The sequence below is a fragment of the Cherax quadricarinatus genome, chromosome 48 (genome assembly GCF_038502225.1).
Source record: "Cherax quadricarinatus isolate ZL_2023a chromosome 48, ASM3850222v1, whole genome shotgun sequence".
Taxonomy (NCBI): Eukaryota; Metazoa; Arthropoda; class Malacostraca; order Decapoda; family Parastacidae; genus Cherax; species Cherax quadricarinatus.
The window spans coordinates 29,656,815-29,678,781 of record NC_091339.1 but is presented as its reverse complement, the minus strand read 5'-3'; the positions used below and the strand labels follow the sequence as shown (position 1 = coordinate 29,678,781).

The 21,967-nt window shown below is 41.6% G+C and overlaps 1 protein-coding gene across 1 annotated transcript in view; it reads left to right on the top strand.

Moving 5' to 3' along the window:
• Window positions 1-21,967, top strand: part of LOC128696031 (kelch-like ECH-associated protein 1) — a 74,172-nt gene that overhangs the window by 30,823 nt on the left and 21,382 nt on the right. The window contains exons 4-6 of the mRNA XM_070095054.1: window positions 18,405-18,507; window positions 19,154-19,261; window positions 20,178-20,338. Of these exons, the coding sequence (XP_069951155.1) occupies window positions 18,405-18,507; window positions 19,154-19,261; window positions 20,178-20,338 (372 nt within the window). The remainder of the gene's footprint in view (window positions 1-18,404; window positions 18,508-19,153; window positions 19,262-20,177; window positions 20,339-21,967) is intronic.

Here is a 21,967-nt window from a genome sequence, read left to right as displayed (position 1 = left end):
TCTGGTGTCGGCATATACTTTGTTTAACCTACCTAAATTGTCCCTACAGCGTTGTTGGCAAATTGCTCGTTCCATTGGCATTGATTACGAACGCACTCTCACAGCTGCGCAACTGCGTTCACTGATCACCGACAAACTTCGAGAAGAAGAGATGGCACATCAGACTCCTCCCTCTACGGGAGCTAGGAATAAAACTATGTTCTCACAAGAGGAAGATGATACATCAATGGAGCAAAACCGTCAGTCTAGTGCAGCAGGGTTGTCTCAAGGTGAATCAGTGGCGTTGGCGCTTGAGCTGGCAAAAATCAATCTTGAGCAGACTAGGGAACAGAGAGGATTTGCAAAAGAAGAATATGATAGGGAAAAAGAAAAGGCAGTTTTCGCATCTTGTAAGTGATTTTAGTGTACAGAAAGCAGTACAGCTTGTTCCCCGCTTCAATGAGGCCGAACCAGAACAATTTTTCGAAAGCTATGAAAATCAGGCTCGAGCCTTGAGGTGGCCGGAACAGCATTGGGCATCGTTGGTTCACACAGCATTGTTTGGTAAGGCACAGGAATTTACGTCAGTGTTAAATGACTCTGATTTTTCCAATTATAAAGTAGTGAAGACCACAGTGTTGGGAGCATATACTTGTATCCCAGCTAAGTATCAGAAGCTTTTCAAGCTAGGTAGACGACAGGTTGGTCAATCCCTGGTTGATTTTGTGCGACAGCAGACCAAAGCTTTTACCAGCTGGTATAAAGCAAGTGGTGTTGCTACCTTTGATGATCTTGTGCAGCTTATTCTGGTTGACAACCTGCTGGAATCTGTGGAACCAGAGGTTCGAGTCTTTCTGCAGGATCGTGACTTAACCACTGCATTGGAGGCAGCCAGGTTGGCTGATACCTTTGAAACTAACCGCTCCTTGTCCAAGCGGTCCCGTCTCTCTTTTCAACAGCCTGGCATGAGCAGAGATCGTCAACCTTGAAGGATGAAGTGCCAGCCGGAAGGAGAACATCTACATCAGCCAACTAAGTCACCTGGTGAGCCTCGCTTCTCAGCTTATGGTCCACTTGGTGAGAGACAAACCCCTCATGGTGCAACTCGACAACAGTATCCAGAGAGACATCAGCCAGAGCGACACCAGTTGCAACGTCAGCAGGGAGTAAAGGGCAAGCCTGTCATCTGCTACGTCTGTAACCAAGTAGGTCACATCCGTCCCAACTGCCCCCAAAAACCCCAACCCATTGGGAAAATCTCTAATATCCCTAGTAACATGTCCCTGAAAGAAGTAGAAAAAGGGATGGCCCCTTACTACTGTCAGAATCTTATTTCCCTTCAGGAAAACTCCAAAACAACTGAAGTCAAAACCTTTAGAGATACTGGAGCATATTGCCCACTTATAAGAGAAGGAATATTACCCCTTTCAAAGAATACCTCCTTAAATTCCTCCGTTTTGTTGGAAGCATTTGGAGGAGCTATATTACAAAAAAAGTAATTTTTAAAAGACGATGGTATTAAGATTTACTCCTTTTGTAATAAAGAGTTCGGGATACATAAATACACACATTAATATAAATTAATCTTTAATATATAAAAATCAACTATCTTTGGTCTAGAGGTATTTGAACTATGATATTTGTACATGTTACTATAATAAATTATAATTAGCATTTTACTAAAATATAATTAATAACCCTACACAGGGTACAACTCTTGACACTACTGTCACTATATATATATATCTCTATGCTAAAACAATAAATTATAAATAACATTTTTATAATAATAAATTACAATCAACTGCCTCTCACGACACGAAGTCAGTCACACGACACTGTTCAGTGTACACTACAACCAGGCCATCTTCAGTGTCCCACGACACCCTTTTCATCTCAGTGTTCCACTACGGTCCTGTGCATATCTCAGTGTTCCACTCCATCGTACGTCCCTCAGTGTCACACTACGGTCCTGGCCCAGTTCAGTGTAACACTCCAACCTTTTCTTCATGTAATGTCCCACTAAACAGCATCTGACGACTCCGGCCCACAGTTGATCAACGTAGACGGTGAGTCCACAGACATCACCGGTAGTCCAGTAAATCCTCTCCAAAGGCGGTTGACACACCGCTAGCCGAACACCATGCTGCAAGCTCACTGAATGCGGCCGTCAAGTAACTGAGGCCAACAGACTCAGTGAGCTGCGGTGAGCGGTTCTTCTAACGCCAGTAGATAGGTACGATTCGGTGGTCAGGTACCTACTGCATAGACGTGTACCCTGAGGAGTTCAGGTACTTAATATTGAAGCCAGTAGACGTGTACCCTTCGGTGGTCAGGTACCTACTGCTTAGGTGTGTACAGCGAGGCGCTCAGGTACATAATATTTCTAAAGCCAGTAGACGTGTACCCTTCGGTGGTCAGGTACCTACTGCTTAGGTGTGTACAGCGAGGCGCTCTGGTACATACTGTTACTAAAGCCAGTAGACGTGTACCCTTCGGTGGTCAGGTACCTACTGCTTAGGTGTGTACAGCGAGGCGCTCTGGTACATACTGTTACTAAAGCCAGTAGACGTGTACCCTTCGGTGGTCAGGTACCTACTGCTTAGGTGTGTACATACTGTTACTAAAGCCAGTAGACGTGTACCCTTCGGTGGTCAGGTACCTACTGCTTAGGTGTGTACAGCGAGGCGCTCTGGTACATACTGTTACTAAAGCCAGTAGACGTGTACCCTTCGGTGGTCAGGTACCTACTGCTTAGGTGTGTACAGCGAGGCGCTCAGGTACATAATATTTCTAAAGCCAGTAGACGTGTACCCTTCGGTGGTCAGGTACCTACTGCTTAGGTGTGTACAGCGAGGCGCTCTGGTACATACTGTTACTAAAGCCAGTAGACGTGTACCCTTCGGTGGTCAGGTACCTACTGCATAGATGTGTACAGCGAGGCGCTCTGGTACATACTGTTACTAAAGCCAGTAGACGTGTACCCTTCGGTGGTCAGGTACCTACTGCTTAGGTGTGTACAGCGAGGCGCTCTGGTACATACTGTTACTAAAGCCAGTAGACGTGTACCCTTCGGTGGTCAGGTACCTACTGCTTAGGTGTGTACAGCGAGGCGCTCTGGTACATACTGTTACTAAAGCCAGTAGACGTGTACCCTTCGGTGGTCAGGTACCTACTGCTTAGGTGTGTACCGTGAGGCACTCAGGCTCTTACTGCTCTAAGGCCGGCTCAGCAGCCCCCACATTGGGTTTGATGACGCACCCAGTGGTACTGCCGGCCGGCAGGTTAACTATTTAACCGCTAGTTTGGCAGGGGCCGCAACACCCCCACCACAAAAGGACCGACACACAAAGATCAATGTAATATGTATCCCGAACCGTCATCCCGGATATGATCGTCCAGAAATCATTCTAGATAATCATTATCCTCCCGGACAGGCCACTCATATATTACAAAAAAAGTAATTTTTAAAAGACGATGGTATTAAGATTTACTCCTTTTGTAATAAAGAGTTCGGGATACATAAATACACACATTAATATAAATTAATCTTTAATATATAAAAATCAACTATCTTTGGTCTAGAGGTATTTGAACTATGATATTTGTACATGTTACTATAATAAATTATAATTAGCATTTTACTAAAATATAATTAATAACCCTACACAGGGTACAACTCTTGACACTACTGTCACTATATATATATATCTCTATGCTAAAACAATAAATTATAAATAACATTTTTATAATAATAAATTACAATCAACTGCCTCTCACGACACGAAGTCAGTCACACGACACTGTTCAGTGTACACTACAACCAGGCCATCTTCAGTGTCCCACGACACCCTTTTCATCTCAGTGTTCCACTACGGTCCTGTGCATATCTCAGTGTTCCACTCCATCGTACGTCCCTCAGTGTCACACTACGGTCCTGGCCCAGTTCAGTGTAACACTCCAACCTTTTCTTCATGTAATGTCCCACTAAACAGCATCTGACGACTCCGGCCCACAGTTGATCAACGTAGACGGTGAGTCCACAGACATCACCGGTAGTCCAGTAAATCCTCTCCAAAGGCGGTTGACACACCGCTAGCCGAACACCATGCTGCAAGCTCACTGATTGCGGCCGTCAAGTAACTGAGGCCAACAGACTCAGTGAGCTGCGGTGAGCGGTTCTTCTAACGCCAGTAGATAGGTACGATTCGGTGGTCAGGTACCTACTGCATAGACGTGTACCCTGAGGAGTTCAGGTACTTAATATTGAAGCCAGTAGACGTGTACCCTTCGGTGGTCAGGTACCTACTGCTTAGGTGTGTACAGCGAGGCGCTCAGGTACATAATATTTCTAAAGCCAGTAGACGTGTACCCTTCGGTGGTCAGGTACCTACTGCTTAGGTGTGTACAGCGAGGCGCTCTGGTACATACTGTTACTAAAGCCAGTAGACGTGTACCCTTCGGTGGTCAGGTACCTACTGCTTAGGTGTGTACAGCGAGGCGCTCTGGTACATACTGTTACTAAAGCCAGTAGACGTGTACCCTTCGGTGGTCAGGTACCTACTGCTTAGGTGTGTACATACTGTTACTAAAGCCAGTAGACGTGTACCCTTCGGTGGTCAGGTACCTACTGCTTAGGTGTGTACAGCGAGGCGCTCTGGTACATACTGTTACTAAAGCCAGTAGACGTGTACCCTTCGGTGGTCAGGTACCTACTGCTTAGGTGTGTACAGCGAGGCGCTCAGGTACATAATATTTCTAAAGCCAGTAGACGTGTACCCTTCGGTGGTCAGGTACCTACTGCTTAGGTGTGTACAGCGAGGCGCTCTGGTACATACTGTTACTAAAGCCAGTAGACGTGTACCCTTCGGTGGTCAGGTACCTACTGCATAGATGTGTACAGCGAGGCGCTCTGGTACATACTGTTACTAAAGCCAGTAGACGTGTACCCTTCGGTGGTCAGGTACCTACTGCTTAGGTGTGTACAGCGAGGCGCTCTGGTACATACTGTTACTAAAGCCAGTAGACGTGTACCCTTCGGTGGTCAGGTACCTACTGCTTAGGTGTGTACAGCGAGGCGCTCTGGTACATACTGTTACTAAAGCCAGTAGACGTGTACCCTTCGGTGGTCAGGTACCTACTGCTTAGGTGTGTACCGTGAGGCACTCAGGCTCTTACTGCTCTAAGGCCGGCTCAGCAGCCCCCACATTGGGTTTGATGACGCACCCAGTGGTACTGCCGGCCGGCAGGTTAACTATTTAACCGCTAGTTTGGCAGGGGCCGCAACAAGCTATATATTCTGTCCCTTTGCATAAAATTTATGTACAGTGCAAATATTACACTGGATACTTGACTGTGGGTGTATCCGAAGGATTCCCCATGAAAGATGCCATGTTATTACTGGGTAATAACATTACCGCTGCTAGTGTGTCCTGAACCCATAATGATTAATTCTTCTCCAGTGTTGGTCATAACTCGGGCAACATCCCAAAGGTTGTCTGGCGAGAATGTTGACCTATCCTTGGACGACTCCGATCTCGGAATAGCCACTGGCCAGGGCCTCATAGATCAAGTGAACAGACCCCGATCAAGCCTTCCTATTCCCAGGTTGCAGGATTGCCAGATATCTCTGTTTCTATGCCTGAGGGACTGTCCTTTCGGGAGGAAAAACGAAAGGACCCTTCTTTAAATTTCGCTTTTCAGGCAGCCATGGGTAAATCCTCTTTGGATCATCCGGTCAAGTATAAACTTAAAAACGACTATTTGTTCTGTACTGAGACTGGTAAGGAGATAGAGGGCCGACAATTGTCTGACAGGTTAGTGGTTCCAACAAAGTTTAGACCTCAAATATTGAATATAGCTCATAATACTTCATTAGGAGGTCACCTAGGAATTACTAAAACATTATATAGAATTACAAAAGAATTTTATTGGCCAAAATTAAAGCAGGATGTGAAGAATCATATCCGGTGTTGCCAAGAATGTCAGCAAGTAGGGAAACCTGGACATTCCATTAAACCTGCACCTCTTCAACCTATACCTGCTGATGGAGAACGTTTTGCAGATTTAATTGTAGATTGTGTAGGTCCACTACCTAGGTCAAAGTCGGGAAATCAGTATTTATTTATAAACCATTATGGATAGATTAACTAGATACCCTGAAGCAATTCCCATGCGCAGTATTAATACTAAAGCAATTCTTAAAGCTTTGACTAGATTTATTTCTTGTTTTGGCATTCCTAAAACTATTCAAAGTGATCAAGGAACTAACTTCACTGCCAAAGCATTTAGGGAAGCATTAACTAAGTTAGGGATAATTCACAACTTATCCACTGCCTATCATCCTCAGTCCCAAGGCGCCTTGGAAAGATTCCATCAGACGCTAAAAACCATGATGAGAACTTTTTGCATGCATTTTCCTACAGACTGGGATGAATCACTACCTTTGTTGCTGTTCTCAGTGCGAGAAACGGTGCAAGAGTCTACCGGGTATAGTCCGTTCGAGCTGATCTTTGGGCACAATGTATGAGGTCCTCTTCGGGTGCTCAAAGAAGGATGGATGGGAGAAGACGTTAGCTCAACACTCTACAACCCGTCTTCAAGGTTGCAGGTGGCATGTCAGTTAGCCAAGGCTAACCTAAAGGCAGCTCAAAATAAGATGAAACAGAGGTATGACAGAAATGCACAATTCCACTCCTTCCATCCAGGAGACAAGGTGTTGATGCAGGAACCTATACCTGGCCACACCTTAAAAGCTAGATTTACGGGACCTATGCAAATTGTAGGTAAATTATCTAATGTAAATTATGTGGTAGCTCCCCTTGATAAGACCTCAAAAACTAAAACTTGCCACATTAATCAGTTAAAATCTTTTCACACACCAAATAAAGTCCCAGTAATGACTCTGTCCTCTACCTCTGAGGACGACTCTGACTCTTTGCACTCTATTCATGAAGTTAATGTTAAACTTCCAAACTCTCTCCTCCTCAAGGACTCTAGCCCTTTAATGGAGGGACTATCTGAAACTCGAGCAACAAGTTTAACTGCGCTTCTACACTCATACCCTGATATTTTTTCGGATGTGCCGAAAAAATGTACGTTAGGTTATCATGATGTAGATGTGGGAAACTCTAAACCTTTTAAACTCTCCCCCTACAGAGCTAATCCTGAAAAGCAGAGGCTACTTCAGCAGGAAGTAGAATTTCTGTTAGAGCATGGGTTAGTGGAGGAGTCATCTAGTCCATGGGCGTCACCGTGCATTCTTGTTAAAAAAGCTGATGGAGGGTTTCGTATGTGTACAGACTACTGTAAGGTGAATGAGGTCACAATCACAGATGCTTACCCTCTTCCTCATCTGGATGAGGTAATCGACTTTGTGGGTAAGGCTACTTTTGTGTCCAGGTTAGATCTCCTTAAAGGTTACTATCAGGTACCTTTGACGGATAAGGCGAAGGAAATCTCTGCCTTCATAATTCCAGGAGGTCATTATCAATATACAGTTACCCCCTTCGGAATGAAAAACTCCCCGTCTTCATTCCAGAAACTTATCCATCAGGCTATTAAAGGACTTGAAGGCACGGCAGCGTACCTGGATGATATTGTTGTGGTGTCTGATACTTGGGATCAACACCTATTTAGACTTAAGGCTCTTTTTGAGACCTTTCAGAGTACCCATTTAACTGTTAATTTATCTAAGTCTTCCTTTGGGCAGTCCACTGTTACTTTTCTAGGCCATGAAGTAGGTAGTGGTAAAGTTGCTCCTAAACTTGCTAAAGTTCTGGCCATTAAAGATTATCCAGTTCCTCATGATAGGAAATCTCTTCAACATTTCCTAATTATGATAGGATTTTATAGAAGATTCTGTAAAAAAAATTCAGATTCGTAGCCCCTCTTACCTCTCTTACCAGTCACAAAGTTCCCTTTATTTGGACTTCAGTTGCTCAGGATGCTTTTACGAAAGCAAAAAGATTATTGTGTACTGCACCCACTCTTTTGTCTCCAGACTTCTCCAAACCTTTCTCATTACAGGTTGATGCTTGTGAGTCTGGGGTTGGGGCAGTACTATTGCAAAACGGGAACGAGGAGTTGCAGCCTGTAGCCTTCTTCTCTGCCAAATTCCAGCCGCATCAGAGGGCTTACTCTACCATTGAAAAAGAAGCCCTCGCGCTGGTACTGGCTTTGGAGCACTTCGATGTTTATGTGGGCCAGACATCACAGGTGGTCACTGTCTACAGTGATCACAATCCCCTAGTATATCTCCAAGCCATGAAGAACCATAACACAAGGTTCATGAGGTGAATGCTCAGACTGCAACCCTACTCTCTCAGAATTAAATATATTGCCGGCAAAGACAATATGTTGGCAGACTCTTTATCTAGAGTCTAACAATATTTAATTATATATTAGGTTAGGATGTGTTAGGTTACTTGTGGTAACCCCTTCCAAGCTCTTTTTTTTTTTTTATCCCCTGGTGTGGGTTTTTTTTTTTAGTGAGGGGATGCAGGCTACCGTCCGCCTGTATCTTGGACCTATGTTAGCCCGACTGTCTGCTGTCTCGCTCTGAGTTTAGGGTTTGGCCTTTTGTCACGAGAAAAGCTAAGCTCTGTCTAAGAGTTGGATGGTTGAGAGGAAAGGCGGTCCCATTATTTTGTGCCATGGCGGCACGGTTACCACTGGGAGGTGGCAGCCTAATCCTGAGCCTTCTCGGGGTGGGGGTGTGGCATGCAAAGAGTTCGTAACCTTTATTCGGCGCATGTACACACCCTCATTTACAGGCTATCTCCCTCAACCAGCAAACCAGGTGACTGAGGGTTGACGATGGGGCCCCGTCGTTCAACCAGTAACCAGGTTCCAGCCAATAAGAAGATGGTTTTGGCAATCGCAGAGGTTATGTGGGTACCACTCTCCTGTCTGACCTTGTCATTCCCATTCTAGAGCTGGTTGAAGCACGGTCTGCTCTCTAGTGGCTTCTATTCTGCCTTGCTTACTGTGGAGTGCACTGATACCTATCACTGTACATAGTGTATATAGTGTACATACTTCTGTTCTAAATTGGTGAAGGATAATATAAGTCAAAAGTTTTCTGCTGTGTTTATTTTGCTCCCTTTACACCCAGGATAACAGGCCATTTGGACTCCTGGGTTGTAATATGAATGTTTTTTTTTTTACACAGGGTTTGACAAGGTTAAGGATCCCTAGCTTTATTGACAAGCTATTTACAGGTTAAGGATTCCTAACTTTATTGGCAAGCTAAGAGCTGTTACCTACATCAGCCCATTTGAAAGCATTTTTATTGTTATGAGACATACAAGTAGGGAACAGGATGAAATTGGAGCCATCTGTGGACCAGCATTTTCATTTGATCAACTGACTTTATCTCGTTGACATCATTATGCTGTACGAATGTGTTCCATACTCGAGTCATCCTGGGTATATATGATCTCAGATGGAGTGATGTTCTGGAGAAGGGTACAGCCAGAGTGAAGTTGCTGCTTTCTGCCCGTCTTGTGGCATAAAAGCTTGTTTCACCCTGTCCTCGAAGTGGATCCAAGTGTGGTATTTTGACAATATTGGCCTTGTACATAACAGTAAGGCCACCCACATCCCTCCTATGTTGAAGGCTCTGCTGAAATGACACATCTATCCAGGATGGGTCCAGGCAAGAGATGAGACGTCTTGCTCTGTTCTCTACTCTGTCAAGCAGTCGCAGATGAGAGGGGAGCAGGCAAACCAAGAAAGTGGAGCATACTCAAGGTGTGAGCGTACTTGTGCCTCGTACAGAATCTTGCAACCCCTACTGTCAAGCAGATGCGAGATACGGCGAAGTGCTGTAAGCTTCCTGGCTGCCTTGTTTGCAAGATTTACAACATGGTTCTTCATGGTTAGTTTGGAGTCAAATTTCACCCCAAGGATATCAACTTCTTCTCCAGGTGCCAACACCCTCCCATTCATCCTTACTACTGCACCAGCATTACCATCATGGTGCCTAGAGACGATCATCATTTGCGTTTTCTCAGGTGCAAATGTTACTTGCCATCTATTTCCCCAAGCTGATATAGCTCTCAGCTGGTGATTGATGTAGCTTAGAGCAGCTGGCATTTCTTCTCTTGGATAAGTGAATGTCAAGTGTACAGTCGTCTGCATATGCATGTGATTCTGGGATGAGATGAAGAAGGTCGTTGAAGTAGACATTCCATAACAGTGGTCCCAGCACGCTTCCTTGTGGAACACTTGCCCCAATACGATGTCTTGCTGATTCCGTTCCATTGAGAACTACACTTAGAGATCTACCATGAAGGTAATCACTGAGGAGGCATAGCGTAGAGCCTGCAATTCCCAGTGCTTGAAGTTTTGCTAAGAGGCCCTGGTGCCACACCCGGTCGAAAGCGCCAGCAGTGTCCAGTGCTACCACACAGCTGACTTTGGATTCATCAAGTGACTGGTGCCACTTAGTGGAGAGGTTTAACAACAGATCAGCAGCAGAGTAACCTTTCCTGAAGCCATATTGACAGTTACAAAGTAGTGAGTGGTAGTCAAAAAACTCTGTCATTTGTCTTGAGATTATTGTCTCAAGGATCTTACCAGTGATTGATAGGAGTGACACTGGCCTGTAGTTGCTGATTTCTGCTCTGCTCTTCTTTTTGTGCACAAATATATTGTAGGGAAATATAATAATAGCATTTACTTAGAATAACAATACTGCTTCCTTAACCTATTGAACATGAACAATAATGCATCAATAAAACAGTACTTTACTCGTGATGGCATTATCGTGGTAAAATTATCAGACACGGGTCGTAGGTTTGAAATAACAAATGATCAAGAACTAGCATGTTTCCTCTCATTCACTGGTTTGACTGAACCTTGTTAACCCTTTCAGGGTTTCTGATGTACTAGTATGGCTTACGCACCAGGGTTTTTGATGTACTAGTACGCCTAAATTCTAGCGCCCTCAAATCTAGTGAGAGAAAGCTGGTAGGCCTACATATGAAAGAATGGGTCTATGTGGTCAGTGTGCGCAGTATAAAAAATATCCTGCAGCACACAGTGCGTAATGAAAAATAAAAAACTTTGACAGTGTTTTTGGTTTAAAATAGAGACTGCACTGTATTTTCGTATGGTATTTATGATGGTATTCTAGTTTTCCTGGTCTCATTTTATAGAATGGAAGACATATTACAGAAATTGAGATGATTTTGATTGGTTTTATAATGAAAAGTACCTTGAAATTGAGCTCAAAGTAGCAGAAATCTTCGATTTTTGCCAAAGTTCAAAAGTAAACAAATCATGCTACACATCCAATACACGTCAACTGGTGAGTCTAATATTCTTTCACAAGTGCTCTGATATTATTTATACCATTTCTACACTAATGCAGTAGTCTGCATAACAGTAAATCTGCAGTAGTCTGCATAACAGTAAATCTGCATAACAGTAAATTTTTTGTGAGAATAAAAATTCAAAGTGGAGAGCAAAAGAATGTAAGAGGGGCATGGGGATGTGACTAATGAACAGAGGAAATGTTATTTTAGTGCCAGGAATGTTTTTCCTGTTTATTCTGGACCCTATTTGGAAATTGGGATCTTTTGAAATTTGTGTGAAATTGGGAAAATTGATGAATTCTGACCACTTTATTGGATAGTTGAAATCGGTAAATGGGTGGTTTCTTGTACTCATTCGATAGAAAAAATGGAGTTATAGTGAAATAGTTATGATTTTTGTCGACTTGTACATTGGAATTGGCCAAAAATAGGGCTCAAAGTGGGCAAAATCACCAATGCGTAAACATCGTCGAGACCGCTAACTTTGCAAGATCATAATTCCGTAGGTTTTCCATCAAATTTCATACTTTTGGTGTCATTATGATCGGGAAAAGATTATCTTCTCATAAGAAAAATATAATTTTTTTCTTTTTTGAAAATTTGTCGACCCTGAGAACAAGTCTGGGAGAGGGCCTGTTGACCCTGAAAGGGTTAAGCCATATCTCAACACATTATCAACCATGTTCAGTGCTGTAGTATAGTAGAATTTACCCTTATTTTAATCTGCATTTTCATGCCTGTTAATGAATAATGGTAATCAATTCCCAACTACTTAAGACACCTAAGGTGCTATTTAAGGTGCTAATCCAGGTACTTAAGTGTTTTATTCTCTGTTTTATTTTATACTCGAAACCATTACTTTTAACTTTGAAATAATCAAGGTGCTAAAGTGTTTTATTTTAATATTCAGTAGCTCCATTATTTTTAGATTTAAAATAATTATCTTGGTTCATAAGTTCATAATTCTTAGTGGTTTAACATCATTTGCTCTTGTCTTTTTGTTTTTTAATAATTGTAACAGCTATTTCTCTATGTACCCTTTATGAATGCAATTATCGATCCTGATATCAACCTCTCATTGAACTGCACACATAATCCAAACAGTAATTGCCATTACTACACTGCTAGTCAAACTAATACCCTTCTCAGTGTCAGCAAGAACATTACAGTCTTCATCTACAATGTTAGATCATTGCGTAAACACTATGATGACCTCATTGCACTACTTAAGTCTCTAAATGCTACTATAACTTTCATTATATGTACTTACTGAAACCTGGCTCAGACAAGATTTGACAGACATATTTACCATAGTTACACAGCAATACATAACTGCAGGCCCGACCAATCAGGAGGAGGCACTGCCATCTATTACTCTGATGAACTAGAATGTATGAAATCAACTAATGTATGGGACGAAAACAGTGAATATATAATAGCTAAATTCACATCAAGAACACTTAAGAAGCCTATAATAGTTGGCGCAGTCTACAGACTACCACACTCAAATACTTACACTTTTAACAGTAACCTTAGAAACATGATAGTTGAGTCAGAGTTGAATAAACACCATCTTGATACTAGCAGGAGACTTCAACATCAACCTTATCCAAGCAACTGACCCTCCAGTAGCTGATTTCACAAATGCTATGAAGAACAGCTTGTTGCTACCCTCTATAACAAAGCCAACAAGAATCTCTGAGACAAGTGCCTCGTTACTTGACCATATCTGGACCAACACAATATCCCCACTACAAGCAGGTATAATCACAGACAACACCACAAACCACTGCCCTACCTTTCTCATAACCAACTTATCTAAACTGCCTCAAGAAACAAGAAAGATCTCATTTCGCCTGCATGATGAGACATTGATAAACAACCTAAAACTATGTGATGAATGGTTTGAAAAACCGACAAGTTGAAGATTGTGACACTTAAGCAGCATATGGGAATCTTTATTCAGGAAACGTTTCGCCACACAGTGGCTTCATCAGTCCAATACAAAGAGGAAGGCGTAAGGAGAGGAGGAGTATGAGGTAATCAGTCCCTCAGCCTGGAGTCGATGTGTTCAGTCCATCAATCTTGTAGAATGTACAGCATAGGGCCGTAGAAGTGGCTTATATACTGTAGAGAGGTGAGGTGAAGCAGGCGGAGGCGGGGTCATAGTGGTACCATCCACTAGTCGAAGTAGGTCTTCGTCCAAAGGTTGAACAAGTGTTGAAGAATTCTTTGTAACAAGATCCCATGATGCTGCAGTGTCTGACAGTTGTGATGAATGGTTTGAAAAACCGACAAGTTGAAGATTGTGACACTTAAGCAGCATATTGGACTGATGAAGCCACTGTGTGGCAAAACGTTTCCTGAATAAAGATTCCCATATGCTGCTTAAGTGTCACAATCTTCAACCTAAAACTAGCACTAGGTGCCATTGATTGGCAGAGAGAGCTAGATGACAGTAATAATATCGATAAAAATATCAAAATTTTTATACATAAAACCCTAAACCTCTATAACAAACATTGCCCAATCAAAACAAAACAGATCACAGAAAAGAGGCTAAACAGCCCATGGCTAACAAAAAGTATCTTCAAATCTATTAATAAAAAACACAGTTCAGATTAGGCTCAATTACTAAAGAATTTACTAAAAGATACACATCAATACTCACAAAACTAATATGCAAATCAAAGCAAATGTATTATGAAAATAGATTTAATGAAATGAAAGGTGACGTGAAAAGTACCTGGTAAACCCTCTCCAAAATTTTGGGCTCAAGGAAACCAACTGGAAATAGAGAGACAGACTTAACTAAACCAGATGAACCTTACATGCAACCTATAGACATGGCCAACAAATTTAATGTCTTCTTCTCTATTGTAGGATCAAAGCTAGCGAGTCAAATTCGTAGCTCAAATACCCAGCCGAGTGAGTACCTCACTGGTAACTATCCAAATACTCTATTTCTAGCTCCAACTAATCCCACTGAAGTCTCACTCATCATTAAATCATTAAAGAACAAATCAGGTGATCTAGATAACTTGCCACCATTCATGTATAAAAAAGCTGCACCAGAACTGTCGCCCATTATTGCAACAATGTTTAACAAATCTATAGAATCCTCAACCTTCCCATCTATGCTCAAGACAGCAAGGGTCACCCCAATCCACAAAGGTGGCGATCCAACTGATTTGAACAATTACAGACCCATATCAAACTTGCCCTTGCTCTCCAAGATATTTGAAAAAATAATACACAAGCGACTTTACTCCTACCTTACATCCAACAACATACTTAACCCATGCTAGTTTGGGTTTAGACCAAAAAAAAGTACGAATGATGCTATTATACAAATGCTTGACCTAATGTACACAGCTCTCGGTAAAAATGAATATCCTCTGGGGCTCTTTATTGACCTAAGAAAAGCGTTTGACACAGTTGACCACAATCTCTTGCACCTCAAACTGAATCATTACGCCATAAGAGGACATTCTCTTGACTACCTAAAATCCTATCTTAACGACAGACACCAGTATGTACATGCAAATGGAGTCAGCTCCGCTGTCCAAATTGTAGCTGTAGGAGTACCCCAGGGTAGTGTCCTAGGTCCACTCTCTTTCTCATCTACATCAGTGATCTCCCCAATGCATCCCAACTCCTTAAACCAGTTCGATTCACAGATGACACTACATATGTCTACTCCCATTCAGACCCAGCTGTGCTTCAAAACCCCTGTAAACAATGAACTGCTAAAGATATATGCTTGGATCATGACCAGCAAACTCACTCTCAACATAGACAAACCATACTTCATGCTGTTTGGCAACAGAGCCTCAAATATTCAACTCAACATACTGTTAAATGGTTCCCCTATATCAAGACACACACAGGGCAAATTTCTAGGTCTTCTCCTTGACTGTAATCTTAAATTTCAGTCCCATACCCATCACATAGCCAAGAGGAGGAGGGGTAAGGGTCGTCCTAGGATAAGATGGAGGGAGGGGGTAAAAGAAGTTTTCTGTGCAAGGTACCTGGCCATGCAGCAGACATGTGTGTGTTAGGAGTGAATGGAGACGAATGGTTTTTGGGACCTGACGAACTGCTGTAGTGTGAGCAGGGTAATATTTTGTGAAGGGATTCAGGGAAACCGGTTAGCCAGACTTGAGTCCTGTAGGTGGGAAGTACAATGCCTGCACATTAAAGGAGGGATTTGAGATACTGGCTGTTTGGAGTGACATCTAAACTATCATATCTGGGCACCTCTGCAAAAACTGATTGTGTGAATGATGGTGAAAGTGTTTCATTTTGGGGTTACCCTGCCTTCGTGGGAGACAGCCAGCATGTTAAAAAAAAAAAAAAATTATGACTATCCCTATACAGTGGACCCCCAGATTACGACGTCATCAGATTACGTAAAATTTGGATTAAGTAAAGCTTTTGCATCCAAATATTGGCTAGGTTAACAACAAAGAACTTGGTTAAAGTCATTCGTCTCGGATGTGTCCGTGTGGCCTGAGCGGCCCTGCCACTCCATGTACAGCCAGTGTGCCATTGTTTACAAGCCAGTGAGGATGATTCCATGCGTATATGCGATACATTGTGTATTATTCCATTGTTTTTAGTGCTTTTAACTGCTAAATAAGCCACCATGGGCCCAAAAAAAACTTCTAGTGCCAGCCCTGTGGTAAAGAGGGTGAGAAATACTATTGAATTCAAGAAAGAGATCATCACGAAATACAAAAGTGGAGTGCGTGTCTCCGAGCTGTCCAGGTTGTATAACAAACGCCATACAACCATCGCTACTATCTTGGCCAAGGAAGCTGTTGCTGTGAAAGGTGCAAATATGCTTTCAAAACAGAGATCGCAAATACTCGAAGATGTAAAGAGGCTGTTGTTGGTGTGGACCAATGAGAAATAATTATCAGGAGATAGTGTTTTGCAGTCAATTACAGTATATGTGAAAGGGCAAGGCAGATGCATAATGATCTCATAAAGAAAATGCCTGGAACTAGTGCTGATATTGATGAATTTAAGGCCAGCAAAGGCTGGTTTGAGAGATTTAAGAATCGTAGTGGCATACACAGTGTGATAAGGCATGGTGAGGCTGCCAGTTCTGACAAAAAAGCAGCTGAAACATATGTGCAGGAATTTATGGGGCACATAGAGGCTGAGCAATTAAAACCCCAACAAGTGTTCAATTGTGATGAAACAGGCCTGTTTTGGAAGAAAATGCCAAACAGGACCTATATTACTCAGGAGGAAAAGGCACTCCCAGGACACAAGCCTATGAAAGACAGGCTGACTCTCATGTTTTGTAGTAATGCTAGTGGGGACTGCAAAGTGAAGCCTTTACTCGTGTATCACTCTGAAACTCCCAGTGTGTTCAAGAAAAACAGTGTCATCAAGACTAAATTGTGTGTGATGTGGAGAGCAAACAGTAAGGCATGGGTCACTAGGGACATTTTCCTTGATTGGTTCTATGACGTGTTTGGCCCCAGTGTGAAAAAATACCTCCTGGAAAATAAATTGGAACTCCAGTGCCTCCTGGTATTAGACAATGCTCCTGGTCATCCTCCAGACTTGGAAGAGTGAATTGTGGGGGAGTTTAGTTTCATCAAAGTGAAGTTTTCGCCCCCTAACACCATTCCTCTCCTCCAGCCCATGGACCAGTAGGTCATTTCAAATTTCAAAAAACTGTACACCAAAGCAGTATTTCAAAAGTGCTTTGAAGTGACCTCAGACACTGAATTGACCCTAAAAGAGTTCTGGAAAGATCACTTCAGTATCCTCAGTTGCATAAACCTTGTAGGTAAGGCTTGGGAGGGAGTGACTTTCGGGACTTTGAACTTTGCTTGGAGAAAATTGTGGCCAGAATGTGTACAAGAGAGGGATTTTGAAAGGTTTAGGGCTGACCCTGAGGAGCCTATGCCAATTGTGGAATCTATTTGTAGCATTGGGGAAGTCCATGGGGTTGGAGGTTAGTGGCGAGGATGTGGAAGAGTTGGTGGAGGACAATGATGAAGAGCTAACCACTACAGAGCTGCAAGAGCTTGGGGTGCAACACCAACAGACCACAGCTCAGGAATTTCCTTCAGAGGAGGAGGAAGAGAGATGGAGGAAGTTGCCTTCTTCAACGATTAAAGACAGTTGTACAATGTGGACAAAGATGCAAGCATTTATGGATGAACATCACCTTGACACAGCTGTTGCAGGCCATGTTGGCAACATTTACAATGACAGTGTTGTGTCCTATTTTAGGGAAATATTAAAGAGATGCCAGAAACAAAGCTCTCTGGACAGATTTTTGGTGTGATAGGGGTCCAGTGACTCTCAAAGTGTTCCTAGTGCCATTAAAAAACAAAGAAGGGAAGTAACCCCTGAAAAGTACTGTACTTGCTTCCTGAAGCCATTATGGAAGGGGATTTCCCTTCCAAACAATTGTAAACTCCTCCATCTCCCCTTCTTCCGTCTCATCAATACGTCTTCAATAAAGGTAAGTGTCATTTTATTATTTATTTATTTATTTATTATGCATGTCTTATTGTTTTATGTATAGGGAAATATATATTTCATGTAAAACATGATTGTTTAATACTTTTTGAGTGTCTGGAATGGATTAATTCGATTACAGTATTTCTTATGGGGAAAATTAATTCGGATTATGACAGATTCGGTTAGAGATGCTCTCTGGAACGGATTAATGTCATAATCCAGGGGTCCACTGTACTGTGATGGATTTTTAATTCACTATTTTTTACAAGAATACTTATCAGAGCTGACCTATAATTCATGGCTCTTTCTTATCAACTTTTTGAAATATCAGCACAGTTTATGCTATTTTCAATTTGTTTGTGAGGAGAGGAATTAAGTGAACTTGCATGCACAGTAGTTACTCTACAGATGAAATACATGTAGAAGAGGGATTAGATTAGGTTAAAGTTACATGAGCCAACAATGTAGCAGGAAGGTGTGCTTACAAAATAATTTATTATTATACAGTATTTTATTTATCTTTCAGTTATTTTTATTATTTTTTTTCATAGCATAGCATGTTCACAAAATTCTTTCCATTTAATGTTAACATGTTAATTGTTTGTGCTACAGATGTATGACCCCCACACAGATTCTTGGGAGCAATTACCCCCAATGATTATTCCACGAAGTGGTTCAGCAGCAGCAGTACTCCATGGTCTTATCTATATAATAGGTGAGATTTTGAACTACTATATACAGTAGACTCATAAGACAATGGACATACTTTCCTGATAATCTTTGTGTATTATACACAAATATCCCAAACATACGAGACCGAAATGTAGTTACAAGTTCCGGTCTCTTATGTGCAGGTTATTTGTGTTTTTTCCACTCACAGTATTGTGGCTTTTTATTCATCACTGTGTATTGCCACAGCAGTTGGAAATCATCTTGTCCATATATCTCAGGGGCTCCATCTGTGCCCCTCATTTCTTTCCTCCACTTGCCGAACATCAGAAGGTGGGCCTGATGGCATTCTTATTTGTATGTTTCAACATTTACATCTGATGGCCCTTGTAGTACTCTTACATTTCTTTAATCTTGTTTGATCACAAGTTCTTCCACATCCATTGAAAACTGCCATTGTTCTACCTTTTCATAAACCAGGTACTTTGGGCCATGATACCTACCACTATATTGCAACAAAAATTGCTCAAAAGTTGGTACATGGTTACTGAACATTCCCAATTATGATAAAATAGTTATTGAAATTGTAACAAGGGTTTATGTTATCGTGTTTGTGGAATTTTTCATTATCAGTAGTACTGTATAACAAAGCTTTTTATGTTACTTAATATACTGCATTTAACTTTCATCAGGAGGCTGGCATGCTTCAACTGAGAATACAAATAAAGTGGAGAGGTTTGACCCAAGAAACAAGACTTGGGAGACTGTGGCAGGCATGTGTGAACGTCGTTACAGACCAGGTAATTATTTTACAAATTCATTTATGTATGAGTCAGCTTTGTATAACAGGATATCATATATCAATCTGGTATCCAGTCTTTCATTGTTTTTACTATGTCTTCTCATCACTGCTCTTTCCTACGCTCACTTTCAACTTCTTCATTTTACACACACTTCAAAATTCTACCAGACTATACAAATTCTTTTCATTATCTCCCAGTGCACTGTGCCATCAACAAACAACGGTGGTAACTTACACTTCATATCAGTCATTATCTTTCAAGCCCACACCTCTCACCAACACACTAGCATTTTCTTGTTAAATATATTACACAATAAACATCACATATCCCTCTCTGAGTTCCACTTTTACTGAAAATAATCCTCTTTCTGTACCCTAATCTGATCTCACTTTTCTCAAAAAAACTCTTTACAGATTTTTATACACTATCACCTATTTCATTCATGCAACGTCTGCCCTAAGTTGGGCTCAGAGGCAAGTGGAAAATAGTGACAAAATTGTTATATTCCTCTCAAGGCATTCTTGTACTCAACCTGGGACTTGTCAGATGGGCAACCAGGCCTTCAAAGTGCTTTGCTCTGGAAGATCACCTACAGCTGTCCCTTGAGAACCAACAACCCTCACTTGACTCACTAGGTTTATCAATTTGCTTTCCTTTCACACTTCTCTTCAAATTCATAAGAAGAAGCCCCCTGAAGCTCTACTACCCTAAACATTTACTTTCTACTGCAAAACATGAGTACATCTGTTTTGCACTCCAGCCTAGTAAAGCAGGTAAAGTATTTCAGGAGAGTAAATTTGCTATCACAATTCCGTCATCAGTCAGTCGTGAGATCACTGTCCATACATTACAGGACCAAGTGTGTATTGCAAGTATGGAAATAATGCCATTTTTATTATTCTCATTATCATAGGTGTGGCTGTAGTGGATGGAAAGATCTACATTTTAGGAGGAGAAGATGGATGGGAACACTTCCATGACACAATAGAGTGCTATAACCCCAGCTCGGATACCTGGACACATGTGGGAGAGATGTTAACAGGTCGATCATGGTTATCTTGTGCACCTCTTAGGGTAAGATAAAATAATGAAGTTCTTCAGTATCATGGATTAACTATATAATGTCTCCACATTGGAATACAAATGCAAAATTAAAATTGCTGAATTTTGAAAAATTATTATTATTAGGTATCCCTGAAAGAATAGCTTAAAGTACTTGCCTATATGTGGTTGCAGGGTTTGTATTTGTGTTTAGTGTTTTAAATAGAGTGAACCATGTATGAGGAACATAAGAGAGATATACAGTAGGGCCCCACTTATATGGCAGGTTAGGTTCCAGGCTACCGCCGTAAAGCGGAAACCGCCGTAAAGTGGAACACACTTTTTTTTTTTACTTATAAATGCATACAAACACTAGATAACAAGTTTACACTAACATATATTGTTAGCAATAGAACCAGGTATCAAAAAACAATAAAAAAGTACAATACACACAAAGTGCACTCATTACTTACCTTAAAATATTTATAGTCTTAATCTAGGGTGAGACAAGTAGTATTTATTGTAAGAAATCAAGTGTGGTATGTATGGTAGTCAGCCAGGCTACCATACCTGGCCAACCCACCCACACATATATTCTATGATATTTAAGCATCCCAGAGCAATAAAATGTATATACAGTTCACTCATTACTTACTTTAAAATATTTTAGTCTTAATGTAGGGTCAGGAGTAAGTAAATGAGATAAAACGAATAAATGAGAGAGAAAGAATGAGCACATGAGAGAGGACAGAGTTATGTAAACAAACCAGGCGAAAGTAAGTTTTGTAAACAAAAAAAGTGTACACGTTTGGTTTGTGTACAAGTTACATTGTGTACAAGTTGTCTCTACATTGATACTGTAGAATAAATAAAGAAGAACACTGCCATTCTCATGTAACATCATTTTGAGAAGAAATGATGCTCTGAGTGAAGGCAATGGAAATAAGTCACTGACTTTTTTGGGTTATCCTAGGTTCTCTACACATATGTTATGTATGATAATTTATTATTATTATTATAATCAAAAAGAAGCGCTAAGCCACAAGGGCTATACAGCGCTGCAGGGTAGGGAAGGAAGCGAGGGTATAGGATGGCAGAAGGGAGGAGGGATGATCAGAAGGTTACAGAAAACAGTGGGGCAGGGGATAGTACGGGGGTAGAGGGTAGCAAGAGATTGAAGTAGAAAGGGCTGAAGGTATCAGAATTTGTGAAGTAAGTCAGTTGTTGTCAAAAAGTCAATGAGAGAGTGCGGATGAAAAGTGGGTCCATCAGTGAGAAGGGAAGGTAAAGAGAGAGCAGCGGAGCGAAGACGATGACGGAGGTAAATTCTGCGTGCTCGTTGATAAAGTGGGCAGTCCAACAGAATGTGGCTGACTGATAATGGAGCTTGGCAATTCTCACAGAGAGGAGCAGGGCGCCTCTCCATGAGATATCCATGAGTAAGACGAGTATGGCCAATGCGAAGACGGGAGAGAGTAGTCTTCCAACCTCGACACTGGTGATAAGAAGACGACCAGTAACCTATACTTGGTTTAATAGATTGAAGTTTGTTGCCGAGCATAGTAGACCAACGGTGTTGCCAACGGGTGTGAAGGTGGGAAGATATTGCAGCAAAATAGTCCGTAAATGGAATACCTCTTTATGAAACTGGTAGGTCATGTA